The sequence below is a fragment of the Limanda limanda genome, chromosome 3 (genome assembly GCF_963576545.1).
Source record: "Limanda limanda chromosome 3, fLimLim1.1, whole genome shotgun sequence".
NCBI classification, from domain to species: domain Eukaryota; kingdom Metazoa; phylum Chordata; class Actinopteri; order Pleuronectiformes; family Pleuronectidae; genus Limanda; species Limanda limanda.
Window position 1 is genome coordinate 31185723 of NC_083638.1, and position 17689 is coordinate 31203411.

At 39.7% G+C, this 17689-nt stretch overlaps 1 protein-coding gene across 1 annotated transcript in view; it reads left to right on the forward strand.

Moving 5' to 3' along the window:
• Window positions 1–17689, forward strand: part of adamts17 (ADAM metallopeptidase with thrombospondin type 1 motif, 17) — a 147071-nt gene that overhangs the window by 5589 nt on the left and 123793 nt on the right. Inside the window, exon 3 of the mRNA XM_061068122.1 lies at window positions 13931–14102. Within this exon, the coding sequence (XP_060924105.1) occupies window positions 13931–14102 (172 nt within the window). The remainder of the gene's footprint in view (window positions 1–13930; window positions 14103–17689) is intronic.

The following is a 17689-nucleotide window of genomic DNA, read 5'->3' on the forward strand; positions in this document are numbered from 1 at the left end:
CCCCACTATACACTTCTATAAATAGTATCTAAAAACCATGCTTGTAACTTGTACCATAGCATCTGATAACCCTAACTCCAAAAGCACCAATTGAAGTTTGGCCTTATCCCAGAATTAAACACAAGCTGAGACTGACGTTTATTTATCTGTGTGGACAAAGAAGGACATTAACGCAATAGAAATATTACAGCAGATAAGAAAGGGATTTCATCATATACACTGAGCAAAAATGAAAAATACACTGGTAAGGTCTTCAGGATTAAAAATCACACTAAACATTTAGCATTCAGTGGACAGAACTATCCAGGAAGTTTTTGTGTGCAGCACTTACAGACAGTTGAACAACATAGGATCAGTGGTCCATTTTCATGACTCACAATCTGGTATGGAGCTTATACTGGTATGGTGACATGTGGTCAACAGGCCTTTGGATTGTTCCCATTGTCGCTAAACTCTTTGAAACAAATTCCGAGACAGTTGATGGTGGAATGATGGATTTAATTCTGCAGACACTGCTCCGGCTGACAAGCCGGCAGTCAGCACGCAGACTGCAGGCTCCCACATGGCTAATGACATCTGAGATGTTTGACTTCTTGTATTGGCCTTTAATTGTGACCAGTCCGCAAATGCTCTCTAACACTGATAGCATATCTGTCAACACATTTCCTTTGTGTTTAGAAAAATATATTTTATATGAACTTATAAAGCAAAGCTAATGTGTTTATATTTTTCAGTTCAGATGTAAAATTGTATAAACTGATAATGAACATAAAGCATGAGAGAGTGGGGCTGCAATCTTTACAATTGAATCTAATACTATGATAACATTACAGGAGAGACGGTCTGGAAATGTGCCTTCATCCTCACATTTAAACAATCTTGTGTTATAAGTCAGTCTAGCTGGCTGGGCCACAGACTTAGGTTTGGCCAAAGCAGGTGGGGGGTCTTCTACACACACAACACAATAGCTGTGTCTCAATCGACATACTTCCAAACTCAAGTTGCTGTTTTGAGTGCTTGGCGCCTGCACACTGGCTTTGTGTGCAGCACGTGACGACTGTGCCACCTTTCTGCTGTGTCTCACAGGAGTCTGTTGTTCAAATAGTCTGTTGTCTGCTGCTTTGCTAGGTTCTTGGTATGATTACTAAATTTGCTTGAACAAAAGTAGCCTATGTACTCTTCCAATCCTACAAATCTTAAAACAATTGAATGGACTTATTCATCAGAAATGTGAAACGTGCCAAGTAACATTGAAACCGATACATCTGCAAATTTTTATATTAGTCATATATGTGACTGCTAGACAATTGAAACTGTGGTGAAAGAACATTTTCGATGTCTTTTTTGCTTTGAACCACAGCATGCGGAGAAAATTGCCAAGACCCTAATGTTGCACAAAAGCAGCCTGAGATGCGCCATACATGCAACAAGTGTGGTCCGGGCGGACATGTAGTACTATCAGGTGCCAACGTTTGATTTTACTATGTAGTAAGATCACCAGGCAAAGCAGCACAAAAAAGTACAGGTTGCAAGTTATCATTCCCAACAACAAGGAGAAGCAACACACAGGTCTTGCACAGAGCTGCTCTCTGGAACTCTACAGACCTGTAATTGGCTGGGATTCATCTCCCGGGTGGTCAGAGCCCAAGTGTATATAGTTTTGTACAATGGTGTAACATAGGAAGGGGGGGGGGGTAGAGAAGAGTAACAACAAGAGAGCGTGAGAAAAGACACCAAAATCTCTCATAGCTCTCATCCACTGAATTCTAAAACTAAAACTTCAGATTCAACAACTGTGTCTGCTGTACACTGTGTAGGTACCGTTGTATTTGAGCAGTGTCAGACTGGTTCTTATAATGGTAATAATAATGACAGTGATACAGTGATGTGATATTAAAGCAGTAGGCCTAAAGCAGCACAACTAAGGGCTCTGGTCTGACTTGACCCAGACTTAACTATACGTCTAACCTAAAATATAGAGATGGTGTCTTCCTTCTGAACCCGAACTGAGCTGGTTCCACAGGAGGGGGGAGCCTGGTAGCTGAAGAAACAGCCACATATTCTATTCTCAAGAAACTATGTGGGTCTGAGGGGATAATAAGGTACTATGAGCTCTGCAGGATATGACGGAGCTCAGTCATTAAAGGCTTTGTACATAAGGAGAAGGATTATGAATTTTAATATGGATTTGACAGTGAGCCAATGCAGAGGAGCTAATATGGGAGTAATAAAATGATATTTTTCTACTTCCTGCCAGTACTGGTGTTGCACCATTTTGGATCAACTAGAGGCTTTTCACAGACTTACTGGGACTTTCTGTTAATATAGAATTAGTCCATGGCAAATAAATGACATGCAGCCGTTTTTATGGCTTTCTTTTGAGTCAGGATGTTTTTATTCATGTATATCCAAACATACATGCAATGCACTTTTTTTCACTTTAAAGCACCTGCACAAATAATGAGAGGAAAACCAACTATCAGGAAATGTTCACTAAACACTTAAGAAATAAAGAAAAAATTCAGGAAAACATGACATGACAGTCATGACTCATGAGACAGATTAGAGCTATTATAAATGAAAGACTGACAGATCTAATGTACATTACAATAAAAGTAAGTGTGATCTGATTGATCTGCCAGCGATCACTATCGACCGATTTATCCTCTAAATGGTTTCATCTCTATAAACATTGATCAAGGAGCCAATCAGATCATGCAAAACAAACAGCTGTCACTCATGAAGTGTAACTCTCTAAAGAGATGAGAAGGAATTGAGATGGCTCTCTCTAGGGCTGTACCTATCCATAATTTTTATCAATTAATCTAACGGAATTTATTTTGATTAATCGAGGAATCTAACAATACATTTTTTGATTAATCTAGAGATTATTTTTTATCACTTGATTAATTTAATGATACATTTATCAAAAATAATAATTAAAAAACATTTGTAATACATATAAATGACATGGGTCATTTATATGTATTTAATCATCTTCTCTTAAATATTAAGAAATCTGACAAAGCATGAACTGCAAGGCATTCCACAACAAAATATATCCCAGTCTGAAATGCTAATCTGCCTTTTACAGTCCCATACAAAATCTCTCCAAAATAATAGTGCATTAAAGTACAATTACAATTAAAGAACAACATATATGAAAAACAAAGTTAAATTCAAGTAACTTTGTGGAGGTATATCAAGTCACTGTGTGAATTCAAGTCTAGAAGTCTATCAAAAACATAATGTTAGGGTAAAGTTAGTGCAATTTGTGTTGCGCTGAAACTTTAAACTAAAGTTACACTGAACCTAACAGGAATACTTCATCTCTCTTAAAATAAATAATAATAATTTAATATCGTTCACTCTTGACAGGTATTGAGTGAAGAGAAACTTTATTAACCTGTGATGAGTATTAGTTAGTTAAGTGAGAGCATGTCAGAGTGGAGGAGGACACAGAAACTCCAGCTCGGTACGAACCAACTGCAGCTTCTGCTCTGATCATTGAGCAGCTGTGACCAGAGAGAAACTCTGTGTTGTCACTGTTTGTTTCCACCACTCCATAAAATCTGCCTCTGAAATACAAGAAAATAAACAATAATCACCGTTAATAATAGAAATTTGATGGAAGGTTGTATATTTAAAGTTACTTTCTTTTATCGGGAATCATATAATCATTGTCACGTTTCCGCCCACTACAGTCCCTGACAAAAGTCTTGTCACTTATCCATTTTGTAGAAACAACAGTTTATAACCTGACTTTTAATCAATCAATCAATCAATCAAGTTTTATTTGTATAGCCCACATTCACAAATAACAATTCGTCTCATGGGGCTTTAACATTGTGTGACATCCTCTGTCCTTAAACCTCAACAAGAGTAAGGAAAAACTACTAAAAACCCTTTTCACAGGTAAAAATATGTAGAAACCTCAGAGAGAGCCACATGTGAGGGATCCCTCTCTCAGGACGGACAGAAGTGCAATAGATGTCAGGTGTAAGAAAACATCATCAGGATTTTTAGCAGCATCCATTAGGCTAAACATTTTTCAATACTATGTGTCAGGCAGTCCCGCTGCAATCACAGTCTCTGGCCAGCAGCAAGACCACGATCCAGCATCAGGATGGGATCCACTATAATCCACAGTCATTGTCCACCGCCGCCAGTTAGAATCCATTATCAGCTGCCGCCTCGGTCGTGGTCCCTCATCATCCGATGCCAACGCGACAAAGGATCCTCCATTACAACGACGATCAGCTGGCACGATACAGAATCCACCGAACTGGATCCACCATTGCGACCTCCGACACGCGATCCACAATCATAATCCATGGTGCGGCCACAGCTGTGGCCCTGCATCCGCGGGCGCTAAGGCACAGAAACTCCGGGAAAAGGGGTCAAGTTAGTAACATGTACTGATCAGATAAGAATTATCTTGATGTGATAAATATGGAGAAAAGGAAGGAGAAGCAGGAAAGAGAAGCTCCGTGTGTCTTGTGTCATAAATTCCCTGTGCGTCTTAGCATCATCAGGGGTTTTTGCCATTTAATCAAATTTGGAACATCGCACAAATTAGCTCTAACTATAAGCTTTATAAAAAAGGAAGGTTTTGAGTCTACTTTTAAACGAACAGAGCGTGTCTGCCTCCCTAACTGAAAGTGAGAGATTATTTCACAGCAGTGGGGCTTGATGGCTAAAAGCTCTGGCTCCTACTCTACTTTTAGAGACTTTAGGGACAACAAGTAAACCTGAGTTCTGGGATCGGAGTGCTCTAGTAGGTTGATATGGAACTAACATCTCTTTAAGGTAAAGAGGTGCCATATCATTAAGGGCCTTGAAGGTGAGGAGGAGAATTTTAAATTCTATTCTAGATTTAACAGGAAGCCAGTGTAGCGATGCTAATACTGGAGAAATGTGCTCTCTTTTCTTAGTTCTCGTCAGGACACGTGCTGCGGCATTTTGGACCAGCTGCAGAGTCTTTAACGACTTGCTGCTGGAGCCTGATAATAATGAATTACAATAGTCCAGTCTCGATGTAACAAAGGCGTGGACTAGTTTTTCTGCATCTTTTTGCGAAAGGACATGTCTGATTTTTGAGATATTACGCAAGTGGAAAAACGCGGTCCTAGAAATTACTTTTAAGTGACTATTAAAGGACAAATCAGGATCGAAGATCACTCCCAAGTTCCTGACTGTGTCATTGGAAGCAAGGGCAATGTCATCTAGCGCAGCTATATCATTAGATAATGTATCTCTAAGGTGTTTAGGGCCGAGTATTATAACCTCTGTTTTATCTGAGTTTAATAAGAGAAAATTGCGGGTCATCCAGGTTTTTATGTCCTTGAGACATGCTCGAAGTTTAGTTAATTGATTACTTTGATCAGGTTTTATTGACAAATATAACTGGGTGTCATCCGCATAACAGTGAAAATTTACCGAGTGTGTCCTGATAATGTTTCCTAGTGGAAGCATATATAATGAGAATAAAATTGGGCCGAGCACAGACCCCTGTGGGACACCATGGTTAACTTTGGTGCGCACCGATGACTCATCATTGATTTGAACGAATTGGGAGCGATCAGCAAAATAAGATTTAAACCAGTTTAAGGCCGTTCCTTTAATGTTAATTAACTGTTTTAGTCTCTCTAATAAAATTTGATGGTCAATTGTGTCGAATGCTGCACTGAGATCTAACAGAACGAGGACAGACACAAGTCCCTGATCTGAAGCTATTAGAAGGTCATTAGTGACTTTTGCCAGGGCTGTCTCTGTGCTATGATTGGTTCTAAACCCAGACTGAAAGTCTTCATATATATTATTTTCCTGGAGAAACTCACACAGCTGATTGGCTACAACTTTTTCTAAGATTTTAGATAGGAAGGGGAGATTAGATATTGGCCTGTAATTTGCTAAAACCTCTGGGTCTAGGGTGGGTTTTTTGAGTAGGGGTTTGATTACAGCTATTTTAAAAGGCTGTGGTACATAACCTGATGATAATGACAGATTGATTGTGTTAAGTAACGAAATTATCTATTAGGGGCAGAATTTCTTTAAGTAATTTAGTTGGAATCGGATCTAAAATACAGGTTGTTGGTTTAGAACCTGAGACTATTTTGGTAAACTGATCACGGGTGATCAGAGAGAAGCTGTCTAAATAATGGGAAGGATTCTCAGCCGTTTCTGAGATCTCTATTGTTGGGAGGGTATTAGTGCCAATTGAGGGCAGGAGATGATTGATTTTATTTCTAATAGTTAGAATTTTATCATTAAAAAAGGTCATAAAGATATTGCAATTTAGGGATCGAGGAATACTGGGTTCGGTGGAGGTGTGACTCTCTGTCAGCCTGGCTACAGTGCTGAAGAGAAACCTGGGGTTGTTTTTATTCTCTTCTATTAGTTTTGAGTAATAGGCAGCTCTTGCTTTGTGGAGAGCCTTTTTATATTCTGTAACACTACTCTTCCAGTCTAGGAGATTTTCAACACTGTTGCTGGAGCGCCACTTCCTTTCTAATTTTCTTGATATTTGTTTCAACTCATGTGTCTTGGAATTATACCACGGAGCTAATTTACTATGTTTTACACATTTCTTTTTTAGAGGCGCTATTGAGTCTAATGTTAATCGTAATGAGTCTGCAGAGCTTTCTACGAGGTGGTCAATCTCAATAGAGCTCGGGTTTTTAAAGAATTTGTTGTTTATGTCGACGGATAATACGGGTTTAAATGTAATCGGAATTATTTCCTTAAATTTAGCTACAGCACTATCAGGTAGACATCTAGAAAATGAGTTTTTTATTAGTGGCATATATTCAGATAGTGAAAAATCGAAGGTTATTAAATTATGGTCTGATAGTACTGGATTGCGCGGAAGTACTGTTAAATGTTCAATTTTGACACCGTATGATAACACAAGGTCAAGTGTGTGGTTACAACAATGAGTAGGTTGATGCACACACTGACTAAAACCAATTGAGTCTAGTATTGAAATAAATGCTACGCTCAGGCTATCTTTATTATTGTCAACATGAATATTAAAGTCACCAACAATAATAATTTTATCTGTCTTTAGGACTAGGTTTGATAAAAACTCAGGGAATTCTGTTAGAAATTCAGTATAAGCCCCAGGAGCACGATAAACTACAGCAAATATGATTGGCTGTTGGTGTTTCCTGGATTGACGTGGAAGATTAAGAACAAGACATTCAAATGAGTTGTAGCTAAGTTTAGGTTTAGGATTAATTGATAGACTGGAGTTAAAAATAGCAGCAACTCCACTTCCTCGCCCGAGTTCCCTGGGAACGTGTGAATTTATATTACTGGGGGGAGTAGATTCATTCAAACTGACATATTCATCAGGATGCAGCCACGTCTCAGTAAGGGACATTACATCTATATTGTAGTCTGAGACTAGTTCATTAACTAAAATAGCCTTTGAGGACAGTGATCTAATGTTTAAAAGACCACATTTGAAAGTCTTAGTTTCCTGTGTTGTTCCAGAGGTTGTGTTAATTTGTATAAGATTATTGTGAGTTCTCGCTCTGTTATTGTTTAATTTAAATAATTGAATCGGACGGTAGACAGAGACAGTCTCTATGCGGTTGGGTGACTGATCCAGAGGGAGCGCAGAGAAGTGATTAGCACTGCAGCTCTGCTTCCTGGTCCCAACTCTGGGTTGTCATGTGATAGACTTAGTAATATTCTTAGATAAGAGAGCTGCTCCATCCCAAGTGGGATGAACGCCGTCTCTCCTAACAAGACCAGGTTTCCTCCAAAAAGTTTGCCAATTATCTATAAAGCCCACACCGTTTACAGGACACCACCTCGACAGCCAGCGGTTAAAAGAAAACATGCGACTAAACATGTCATCACCTGTAGTGTTAGGGAGAGGGCCAGAGAAAACTACTGTGTCCGACATCGTTTTAGCAAAAGCACACACAGACTCAACATTAACTTTAGTGACCTCCGACATACGAAGCCGGGAGTCGTTGCTGCCGACGTGAATTACGATTTTACTGTATTTACGTTTAGTTTTAGCCAGCAGCTTCAATTTGGATTGGATGTCGCCGGCTCTGGCCCCCGGAATACAATTGACTATGGCCGCTGGTGTCGCTAATCTCACGTTTCTGAGAACCGAGTCGCCAATAACCAGAGTTTGATTCTCAGCGGGTGCGTCGCTGAGTGGAGAAAATCTATTTGAGACGTGAGCTGGTGGGTCTTTAATCGTGGGCTTTCTATGGGTGGTACTATGCCCCCTCCGGACCGTCACCCAGCCACCCTGGGCTCCCGGCTGCCCGGGGCAAGTCGAGGGACTGCTAGCTGAAGCTAAGCTAGGTGGCTTCGCTGCGGCTAGCACGGGCCGGCTAACTATAGCTAACGGGGGTTCTAAGCTGAGGAGCCGAGCTTCTAAGTTGCTAAGCCTCGCCTCCATGTCTACCAACATACTACATTTATTACATTTACCACTACTGTTAATGGAGGCGGAGGAGTAAGTAAACATGAGACACTCGGAGCAGGAGAGAGCGGTGGAGCGAGAGGGAGAGAGAGAACACATCGCTGCTAAAACTATGAGTGTGAGATTTAAACAGAACACAGAATCACAAAGCACCAGAGAGGAGGGGCTGGTATGTGAGGGTCCTTAACTATATACCGGTGATTTTAGCCGTAGTAGAACAGAAAGACAGTTGTGTTTAGCGGAGGAGCTAATTCAGATAGCGACTACACCACCCGTGTCCCGTGGCAATAACAGGAAGTGACGAAATGACGCAGCACGCTTACCGTAAACACTGGAGTGTTAATTAATCCATTGGTTTTAGAAATGGCTCATATGAAAGTAACAACCCTCCCAAATTATGTTTAATATACTTAAATAAATTTGCTTCACTGAAGAAACATTGATCATTTAATGAACACAGAAAGGTCAGATTTTGGCAAGACAAAAGTTTTGTCGCCTACAGAGAGTAATGTGAAAATTGAACAAATAATTTACTTCAAATACAAAAATATGTTGCATAACATCAGTGAATTAAGTAGTGGTGCTGTGAGATCCATATTTAATATCTTGTATGACTTCCATGAGCTTGAAGGACTGCATCCATGCGGTTCGACAATGATTCATACAATTTATTGATGAAGTCATCAGGAATAGCAAAGAAAGCAGTCTTACATGCCTCCCAGAGTTCATCAAGATTCATTGGTTTCATCTTCCAGGCTTCCTCTTTCATTCTACCCCAGACATGCTCAATGATGTTCATGTCTGGGGACTGGGCTGGCCAGTCCTGGAGCACCTTGATCTTCTTCGCATTGAGGAACTTTGATGTAGAGATGGAAGAATGCGATGGAGCCCCATCCTGCTGCAAAAATTGACCCCTTGTACGTTTGGGAATGAAAGAGGTAGCTAATACTTCTTGATATTTTAGGCTATTGATATTGCCTTCCACCCTGCAAATCTCTCGAACACCCCCATACTGGATGTAACCCCAGACCATGATTTTTCCGCCACCAAACTTAACTGTTTTCTGGGTGAATCTCGGATCCATGTGGGGTCCAGTAGGTCTCCTGCAATATTTGCGGCGGCTGTGATGTAATTCAACCGAAGATTCATCTGAGAAATCCACCTTCTGCCACTTTTCCAGCGTCCATCCTTTTAGCAGGCTGTGGGCCTTGGCAAATGGCACACGTTTTTTAAATTGCCTTCGTGCTGGTTTCTGGGTACTGATTCGACCATGGAGGCCATTACGAGACAGAATTCTACAAACTGTCGTGGTTGACACGGGCACTTGAGGTGACCAGGCCTGGTGGAGCTCTGCTGCAGTGGAAAAGGGGCTGGCCTTGGATTTTCGAGCCAACAAACGGTCCTCCCGAGCAGCTGTCTTGCGGGGTCTGCCGGACCTGGGCTTGTCAAAAAACATCTCCAGTCTCTTCAAATCTTTTTCTTATTCTTTGTACTTGACGCTGAGACACATTGACGGTGTCAGCCACCTCAGCAGTGCATCTGCTCTTCAGCCTCTTGATAATCAACGCTTTGGTCTCAGGGTGAATCTTAGGCATGTTGTCAGAGGTCAAGTTGCAGTTGATATGAAGGTCTGATGTGCTGGGGTTCTTTTTATACACACCCACTTATTGATTGATCTATTATTGATCACAGGTGAGGCTGTAATCTAGGATTGGGTGCATCATATAACAAGGCGACAAGACTTTTGTCTTTGCTAAAACTGACTCAGTGGGCTTTACCAAGCTGTGAACGTTAGAATGCTTTTCAGCAGTTTCGTTTGGCACCAAAACATTATTTCAAAAGCTGTTGGGATTGAAATTAGCCATTTCTTGTAAAAAAATTGATTACAAATATATTTGAGGGGCTCTTAAGGTCAACTTGTACCCAAGCGACAAGACTTTTGTCAGGGACTGTATAGAAACTGTGATGGTATTTGTTCAATTTGAATTCTTAATTTCAGCTCAGATGCAGTAGATCGTCCATTATTTTTGGTTCGCCTTAAATAGTGACCTTGCATCAGGGATACTGCCCAAGAATGGTTCATATTTATTTTATAAAGAATAACCTTTTAGATGAAGTTGAAGATTCCTCCTTTTTTGTGGTCCCTTTGACCTCTGGTGTTCCTCAAGACTCCATCCTTGCACCCGTATTGTTCTGTGCACTTATGCTGCCACTTAAGCCTAACACAATGTACAATGTGGATGCCTTACTAATTTTGATTTCATGAAAACTAAATAAAAAAGGCGTTTTTCACAACTAATTATCTTGTGTATCAGAAATTTCATGCTAGATGTTTTGATGGCAGGGTGGGGAGTTACACAATAACACACAAGTCATTTTATGGCTGATCAGTGTATGTGGATAAGTGCTCCATTATGTAGTGTCTGCTCGTAGGCAGAAGCATACAGTTTGGTCATAGAATATTTTCTAATCTAAGGTATCAGTGGTAAATTTGTGGGCTGCAAAGTAAGACAATGAGCTCGAAAGTGTGTATGTGACTTAAGCTATTTAAAGATATTTTTGATGGCGCAATGAATTCATTGAATAATGAAAGTAATGTAATCAACTTTCCCGACACTGGTAAATTGCTGATGTAAATTGAGAAAAGCTGTTTTACCATATCCATATATTGATTACACATTTTGTCTGTGTGGTGCTGTCAAGACTCTGTCAAATTATGAGAAGTTTGGCAACGAGTTTTCTTAGAATTTATAATGAATGAATGAATGAAACACAATCCTTTTTGCGCAAGATATATTTTTTTTTACGTTGACACAATTAAAAAGGATTGTCCTGGCATCTAAATTTAAACTGTTGATAGATATTATCTCTTGAAGCGAATATTACCCCATTCACTGTCTAGAAACAAACAATGTCACACATGTCAGACTCCTGGGTTGTATGGAGTGGTATAGGCTAAAGGGAGCACTAGTGAAGCTTTTCGACTCTTAGGTCTGTGAGACATTAGGTTTGGAGCATGAAGAAGAGATTTCTCCTGATACTGCTGAGTCACCAAAAGCATGCATTCTGGCTGCCACCCTCCACCACATTTTCTTTTGACCTACTTTTAAAGCTTCAGCAGGAAAAGGAATTGGAAAGTCACAGCAATGGGATGATCAATGTGATGACTTGTAGACATTGTGATTGTGTCAAACAGACCTGGAACCCAAAGTGCACAAAGTGTTTTGTTTGGTAGCACATAGTATTTCTATGCAACCTTTATTCATGAAGCTTGAGGTTTTACATGCTGTTAACTTTTTTTTTTTTTTAACTCTAACTGGATACAGATTGAATCACTGTTTAAAATTTATGTGAGTAAATGTTGCTGTGTGCTCACAGTAAAAAGGTCTTTGAGAAATGTTGATTGTAAACAGCTTTTTGTCCTGTGTTTTGTATCTGGGGCCAGTTAAAGGATGTTGAACCCTCTGATTGCTGGTCTTGTTGGCTGTATGCAGCAAGAGAAAATACCTGCAGAAACTGCTCAGGCTTAGTAAAAGTATTGCCACCTCCTTTGCAATCTTTCAGGCCCCCTCCAAAAAAATCTGTATTTTGATTTACAGTTAATATCCTCTATTATCCTATAAGGCAGAACAACATTTAGAAAATATTATGTCTTAATATATGTAATTATTGAGTGTTTATTGTTTTGAATATACAGTTAGAAATAACAAACAAGCATCTTTCCTTTCTTTTAGAGAGGAAAGTAAGATTGACATTTGTCTCTTGGCCTGTCCTAGCTTCACATTAAGACTGAAGACTTGGTCACATTCTGGTGTTGTGCATGCAGGCTCAACTGTCACAACCTCAATCATTCTTAATGTCATTAGTAACATCCAGGCTTTTTCAGCTATGATATATGAAATGCCTGCTGTGAAAAGGGTGTATTTATATGTTTCACATTTATATAAACCATGCAAATAACAGAAATGTAAAAATTACAGTTTGTGTTTTTTTAAATTCTTTGGCAAACAAGAGTTTATGCATTCACCCAAGAACTATAACACAGGCTGCCACATGCAGTGAGCACAGGTTTTGGTCTCTTTGCAGATGTGTTGGTGCCAAACCTGGAAGCCTCATGTTGATGACTCAGCTGTAGGAGTTGTGCAGGGTTTCTCAAATATAATGTCCAGTCAATGTAAATGTATTAGTTGTTGACCAATAAGAGTTTCTCAATGGCCAATGCCGTTAGAAAACTAAATAATTATTCACTTGAAAAATACTTGCAAACTAAAAACTTTGTGTTTTCAAGTTGATCTTCTCTCGGCAGTCTGTACTGTACTTCTATTGACATTAATTAATAAAACGTATAAGTAAAGAAAACATTAACTTGACTGAAAAAAGTGCACTCTTTTTTCTTATCTGCCTTCACTTTGGATAGATCTCTCTCGATGCCTCCAGTTATTCTAAGCTAGGCTAACCACTTACCAAATAAAACTCTAAATGTAAACCTCTAGTACAGGAATGTACACACCATCTTTTTTGTTCTTTTACTATTATTTTGGTATGATGAGCATTTTCGTCATTGACTTACTCATGACACAACGGTATTTTTCTCTGTGTGTACATTACATACGTTAGACTGGAAGAAACCACTGTGTTTGTTTGAAGTATTACACTAATCCACATTCTGTCAAATACCCAAAAATCAATTTGTCAAACCATCACGGCTTATGTTGATATTTTCATGCCCTTGGGTCAGCATGATTGGCACCAACATAAGGCGATAAGATATTTCCATGGGAACCATTATTAGTCCCAGATAACCGTCAGGATCTGCAGGATGTTATGGAGAGAATTCACAGGTTTCTGACACAGCAAAGCTGTGAATCTTGAGGATGTGTATTTCATTGACTGCTGTGACTTTGTACAACATGGTGCTGCAAAATGTAAGCTGCCATTCAACTATGTCTTGAGTTGTTCAACTGTGACGCTAACCTCACAGTTGATGTTGGGTTTCATCCAAAACCATTTCACCCTTGTGCCAGAAGATTTTTCCAGGAAACAACCTAACAGACTCTCTTACTATGTGAGCTTAATTGAATGTTTTGAGGAATTTGTGTACATGCATCACATTACACAACATAAATGGCCCTAATCTGATAAAGATTAACAAAGTGTGATACAACAGCTTACTTCTAAAAGTTCTATAGTATATTAATTACCAACCATGGTACTCTCAAATTTAGTATTTATTGTATTAAACTATGAAATTGAGATAGAAAAACATTGAAATATCTATCGTCACAATCTCTATTGTATTTATTAATTTGGTTATCATGAGAAAGACAAACATTTTCTATAACAATTTTGATCATTTTTTATTTTCTGTTGACATTTAAACACGCTACTTTAATTATATACAAGTTTAACAGGTCTACTCTTAAACTCTATGTCTACAGTCTTTTCTTAATCTTCTGCATGTTTTTGTTTCTTGTACAGACTGGGCTTGTCCAGATAGGGAAGGACCGGCTGTTCATCCAGCCCGTTGGTAAAAACGACCCATCACAGTCATTCTCTGGCCTTAAACACCAACTGCTGCGATACCGACGCTCTGCGAACACGGTCTCTGCTCCAGATGCTGACCACGCCAAATTCTGTGGGACGAAACAAGGTGAGTGACATAGAGAGCTGGACTGGGTGGTTCAGGATGTGGGAATATGGTCACACTAATATTTTATGTTTTATAAGGCAAGCCCCCACCATTTATTTTGTTATGAAACTATCCATACAGTTTGTATGTGTGGATGATGCTAAAGGACTTGCTGAGGGGGAATAAACGTACAGAATCTGGTGTTACCCTGGGTGGAAAGAGTCTAGAAGTTGCATGGCAGATGCAATATTTTTTGGGGATGGGAGAGAGCTTAGATTATGCTCTCAGGTGTCTTCACGATCTGTTGCAGGGATTTGCGGTTTCCAAAACAGACAGTGATGCGGCCAAAGTGGATGCTCATTTTTGTCCCCCTGTAGAAAGTGGTGAGGATGAAAGCGAAGAGGCTCCTCAGCCTTTGCTGGAAGTGTAGACACTGCTTTGCTGTTGTCGGGATAGAAGTGGTGTTGTGTCAAATCCGTTGAACATGATGCTGCCAATGTGTGTCCACTGCAAAGCTGTTGATCCTCAAAGGAGTGTGTGTATCGGGAGCTCTTCTGAGGTCAGCAACCATCCCTTTTGTTCTTTTTAACAGTCAGAGACAGGATTGTTTTTTTAACACCAGTCCGAACCTCTTTTATTGCTGGCAAACCAACCACCATAGTGTTATCTGCAAACTAAAGTCTGTAACCTGTCAGTCAGAAAGTCTACGATCTATTTGTATAGCAAGGTGTTCATTTATAGCAGACTATAGAACAGTTCTTAAGAACTATTATGTTGAGCTTACCAATGTGGATAATATGCAAACGTAAAGTTGCTCAAATCTGCTGCTAAAATCAGGCATTTACAAGTTTGCAGATCAGTTATGATCAATTTAGTCAGTATTGGTAATTTTAATCATCATGGTATGTACATTTCTGTCAATAATTATTTATATTACTAGAATGTGCTCCATTGTTTTGATAAACCTGTTTGAAAAAGTAGCCTAAAATTTTGGTTATAAATAAAAAGTTGAAATAACTATCAGAGAAATCACAAACTTAAGTAGGTGGGGACATACAGTTACTGTATAGCAAAAGTTTCATTAACACTCTATGTTATCAAAGTTAACAACTTATGACCTTGATCTTTACAATAATCCAATTTATTTATAGCCTTATGCTATAAAACCAAGGCTCACTATCCCTTGTCTAAATTTGTTTTCTATTGATCACCCCAAAAAATGCCATTATTGCATCTGTGAACAGCTGCAATTCTTTTGCCACTCAGTTTACTATTAACTTTAACTTTTCCTATATCACGTTTTGATTTTAAGAAAAAAAATACAGTGTTTGTTGTTTGCTACTGTCCTTCATACACTGACACAAATGTATAATTCGTGCTCAAATCTTTATGGTAGAGTTATGTGTTCATGCATTTGGGTCACATTACAGAGGATGGGATTTGTGGTATTTTTCAGAATCTGGGGAATGCTACTTACACTCACCCTAATAACCCTGAAACATCTCCCAAATCCCTCTACAGTGATGTGCTCACAGTGAGCTGTGTGAATGAACTACTGTCTGCCTCTCCACCCTCTAAGCTGAAATGGGCCAGTCAAACCTCCCAGGGTAGCAATGCTAATAAATCACAGGTTTCAGAGCAGCATTTATTGGGATCTGCCATACTTTGATGTTCATTCAGCCTCAGTGTGTTGCAAGAGAGGCTGTGTGGAATGCAGATGTTTCCTTATTCAATGTGCATCTCTTTTCTGCAAAGTTCTTGTTGGAACCTGCTGAGCCTCTCGCTGTTAACACTATCAAACACAGAGCAATCCCCACCCTCTGCTTTTTATATTATTAATGTGCATATTTCCCTAACACTCTGTCTCTTTGCCAAGATTATCAATTGTTGAAGTGAAAGTTTTTTTTAATCATGGTCTCCTGATTTTTCAATGATGGCAGGTTTTTTAATGTGGAGCACACCTGAACACAGGATCCAGTCAAAAGCACTAATGACCAGCTTGGAAAGTCATGGAAAAGTTTAATTAGTTGCAGACTGGGTTTATAGTTATCCAAACACTTCTCTGAGCAGAGCACTGTTCTGGAGGCAGAATCACTGAGTGAAGCCAAAGAACCACATCACATGAGCCAGAAACATGAATTCAATGTCTGCTGCATGACTGCTTGCTTTAGTTCAGTAGATATGTTTGAGCTTTACAAACTCCTTTTTAAGGCAGAGCCACATTAGAGGCAGATCTGTTTGTGGTGATCTATATGTGACTATCCATATCTGGACCTCAGTCACTGTAGTATAGGGTCGAGAATTAAGGATTCTCACCCGAAACCGCGGTCAACAGCGTCCATGGTTTCGGTTTGCAAAACGCGGAGACAGAACAAGTCTCCCTGCCCAACCCCCACATGCTGCCACAGCAGGTAAATTGTTTTGTATTTATATAGCGCTTTTCTAGTCTTGATGACCACTCAAAGCTGTTTACATTACAGTTTTACATTCACCCATTCGCGCACACATTCATACAGTGAATCTATCATCAGCATTTTTTTGTTCAATGAGGGGAAATTCGGGGTCAACATCTTGCCTAAGGACACTAGGGCATGCAGATGCGGAAGACTGGGGATCGAACTTCCGACCTTCAGGTTGGAGGACAACAGCTCTATCCCTCAGCCACAGCCGCCCCATGGTACAGCCTGTTAAACATGCGTCCATTCACATTCCAATCCAATCACAACCCTGGATACACAGCCCAGTGTTATCTGAACCAATGCAGAAGTGACTTGAATCTTCAGAGAAATGAGTGTGAAGGTCAGAGAGGTTTGTCTGTTTTACCTGTAACAAAAGTGCGTTGTAAAGTCCATGTGTTGTTGTATTTGTTTTTCGTTGTTTCAAACTGAATTGAACTGAACTATGTTGGGTTTATGGTGGAGACTGAAACAGACTTTGTATATATACGGATAGAACTTTGGACATTGATATTTGGGGAAGACACACACACCCTCACCTCTTTCCTGGGCTTTAGTTATTTTTGTTTACAAAGCCAAGTGAATGCAGCCACACAACACACACTGTCGGGTCTTGCTGTAAGTGTCTGAGCCTTTGTGTGGAGAACACTCACGCTAGGGACAGAGGTTTTCGAAGTGAATCTTGTGCTGGATTTATGACTTTCTTGTGGAGAGATCCCGGTGGGTGAGGGTGTATGTCTCTGTGTATGACATGCTGTTCTCTTCCATTGGTTCGCCACAGGGCTGTATCATTTCACCCATCGTGAACACTTAAGACTGCAGAAGTTCCCAGCCAAGACATATTCTGAAGTTCGCAGATGACACAGTCATAGTGAGGCAGGAAGAACACAGCACCTGACCCGGTGTTGGATGGTTTTATTGAGCGGTGCGATGACTCCCATAATAAATTAAAAACCAAACACGCGTGCATAGATGTTAGAACAAAGTCATATCCAGCCACTTAAACTGATATCAATGCAGAGGTTGTTTGAACGGGTCCAGAGTCATAAGTACCTGGGTATTGTTATTGATAACTAACTAAAATTAAATGAAAATACCAAAGTACTTTCTTAAAAAGTACAGAAGCGTTTTACTTCCTCCGAAAGCACAATT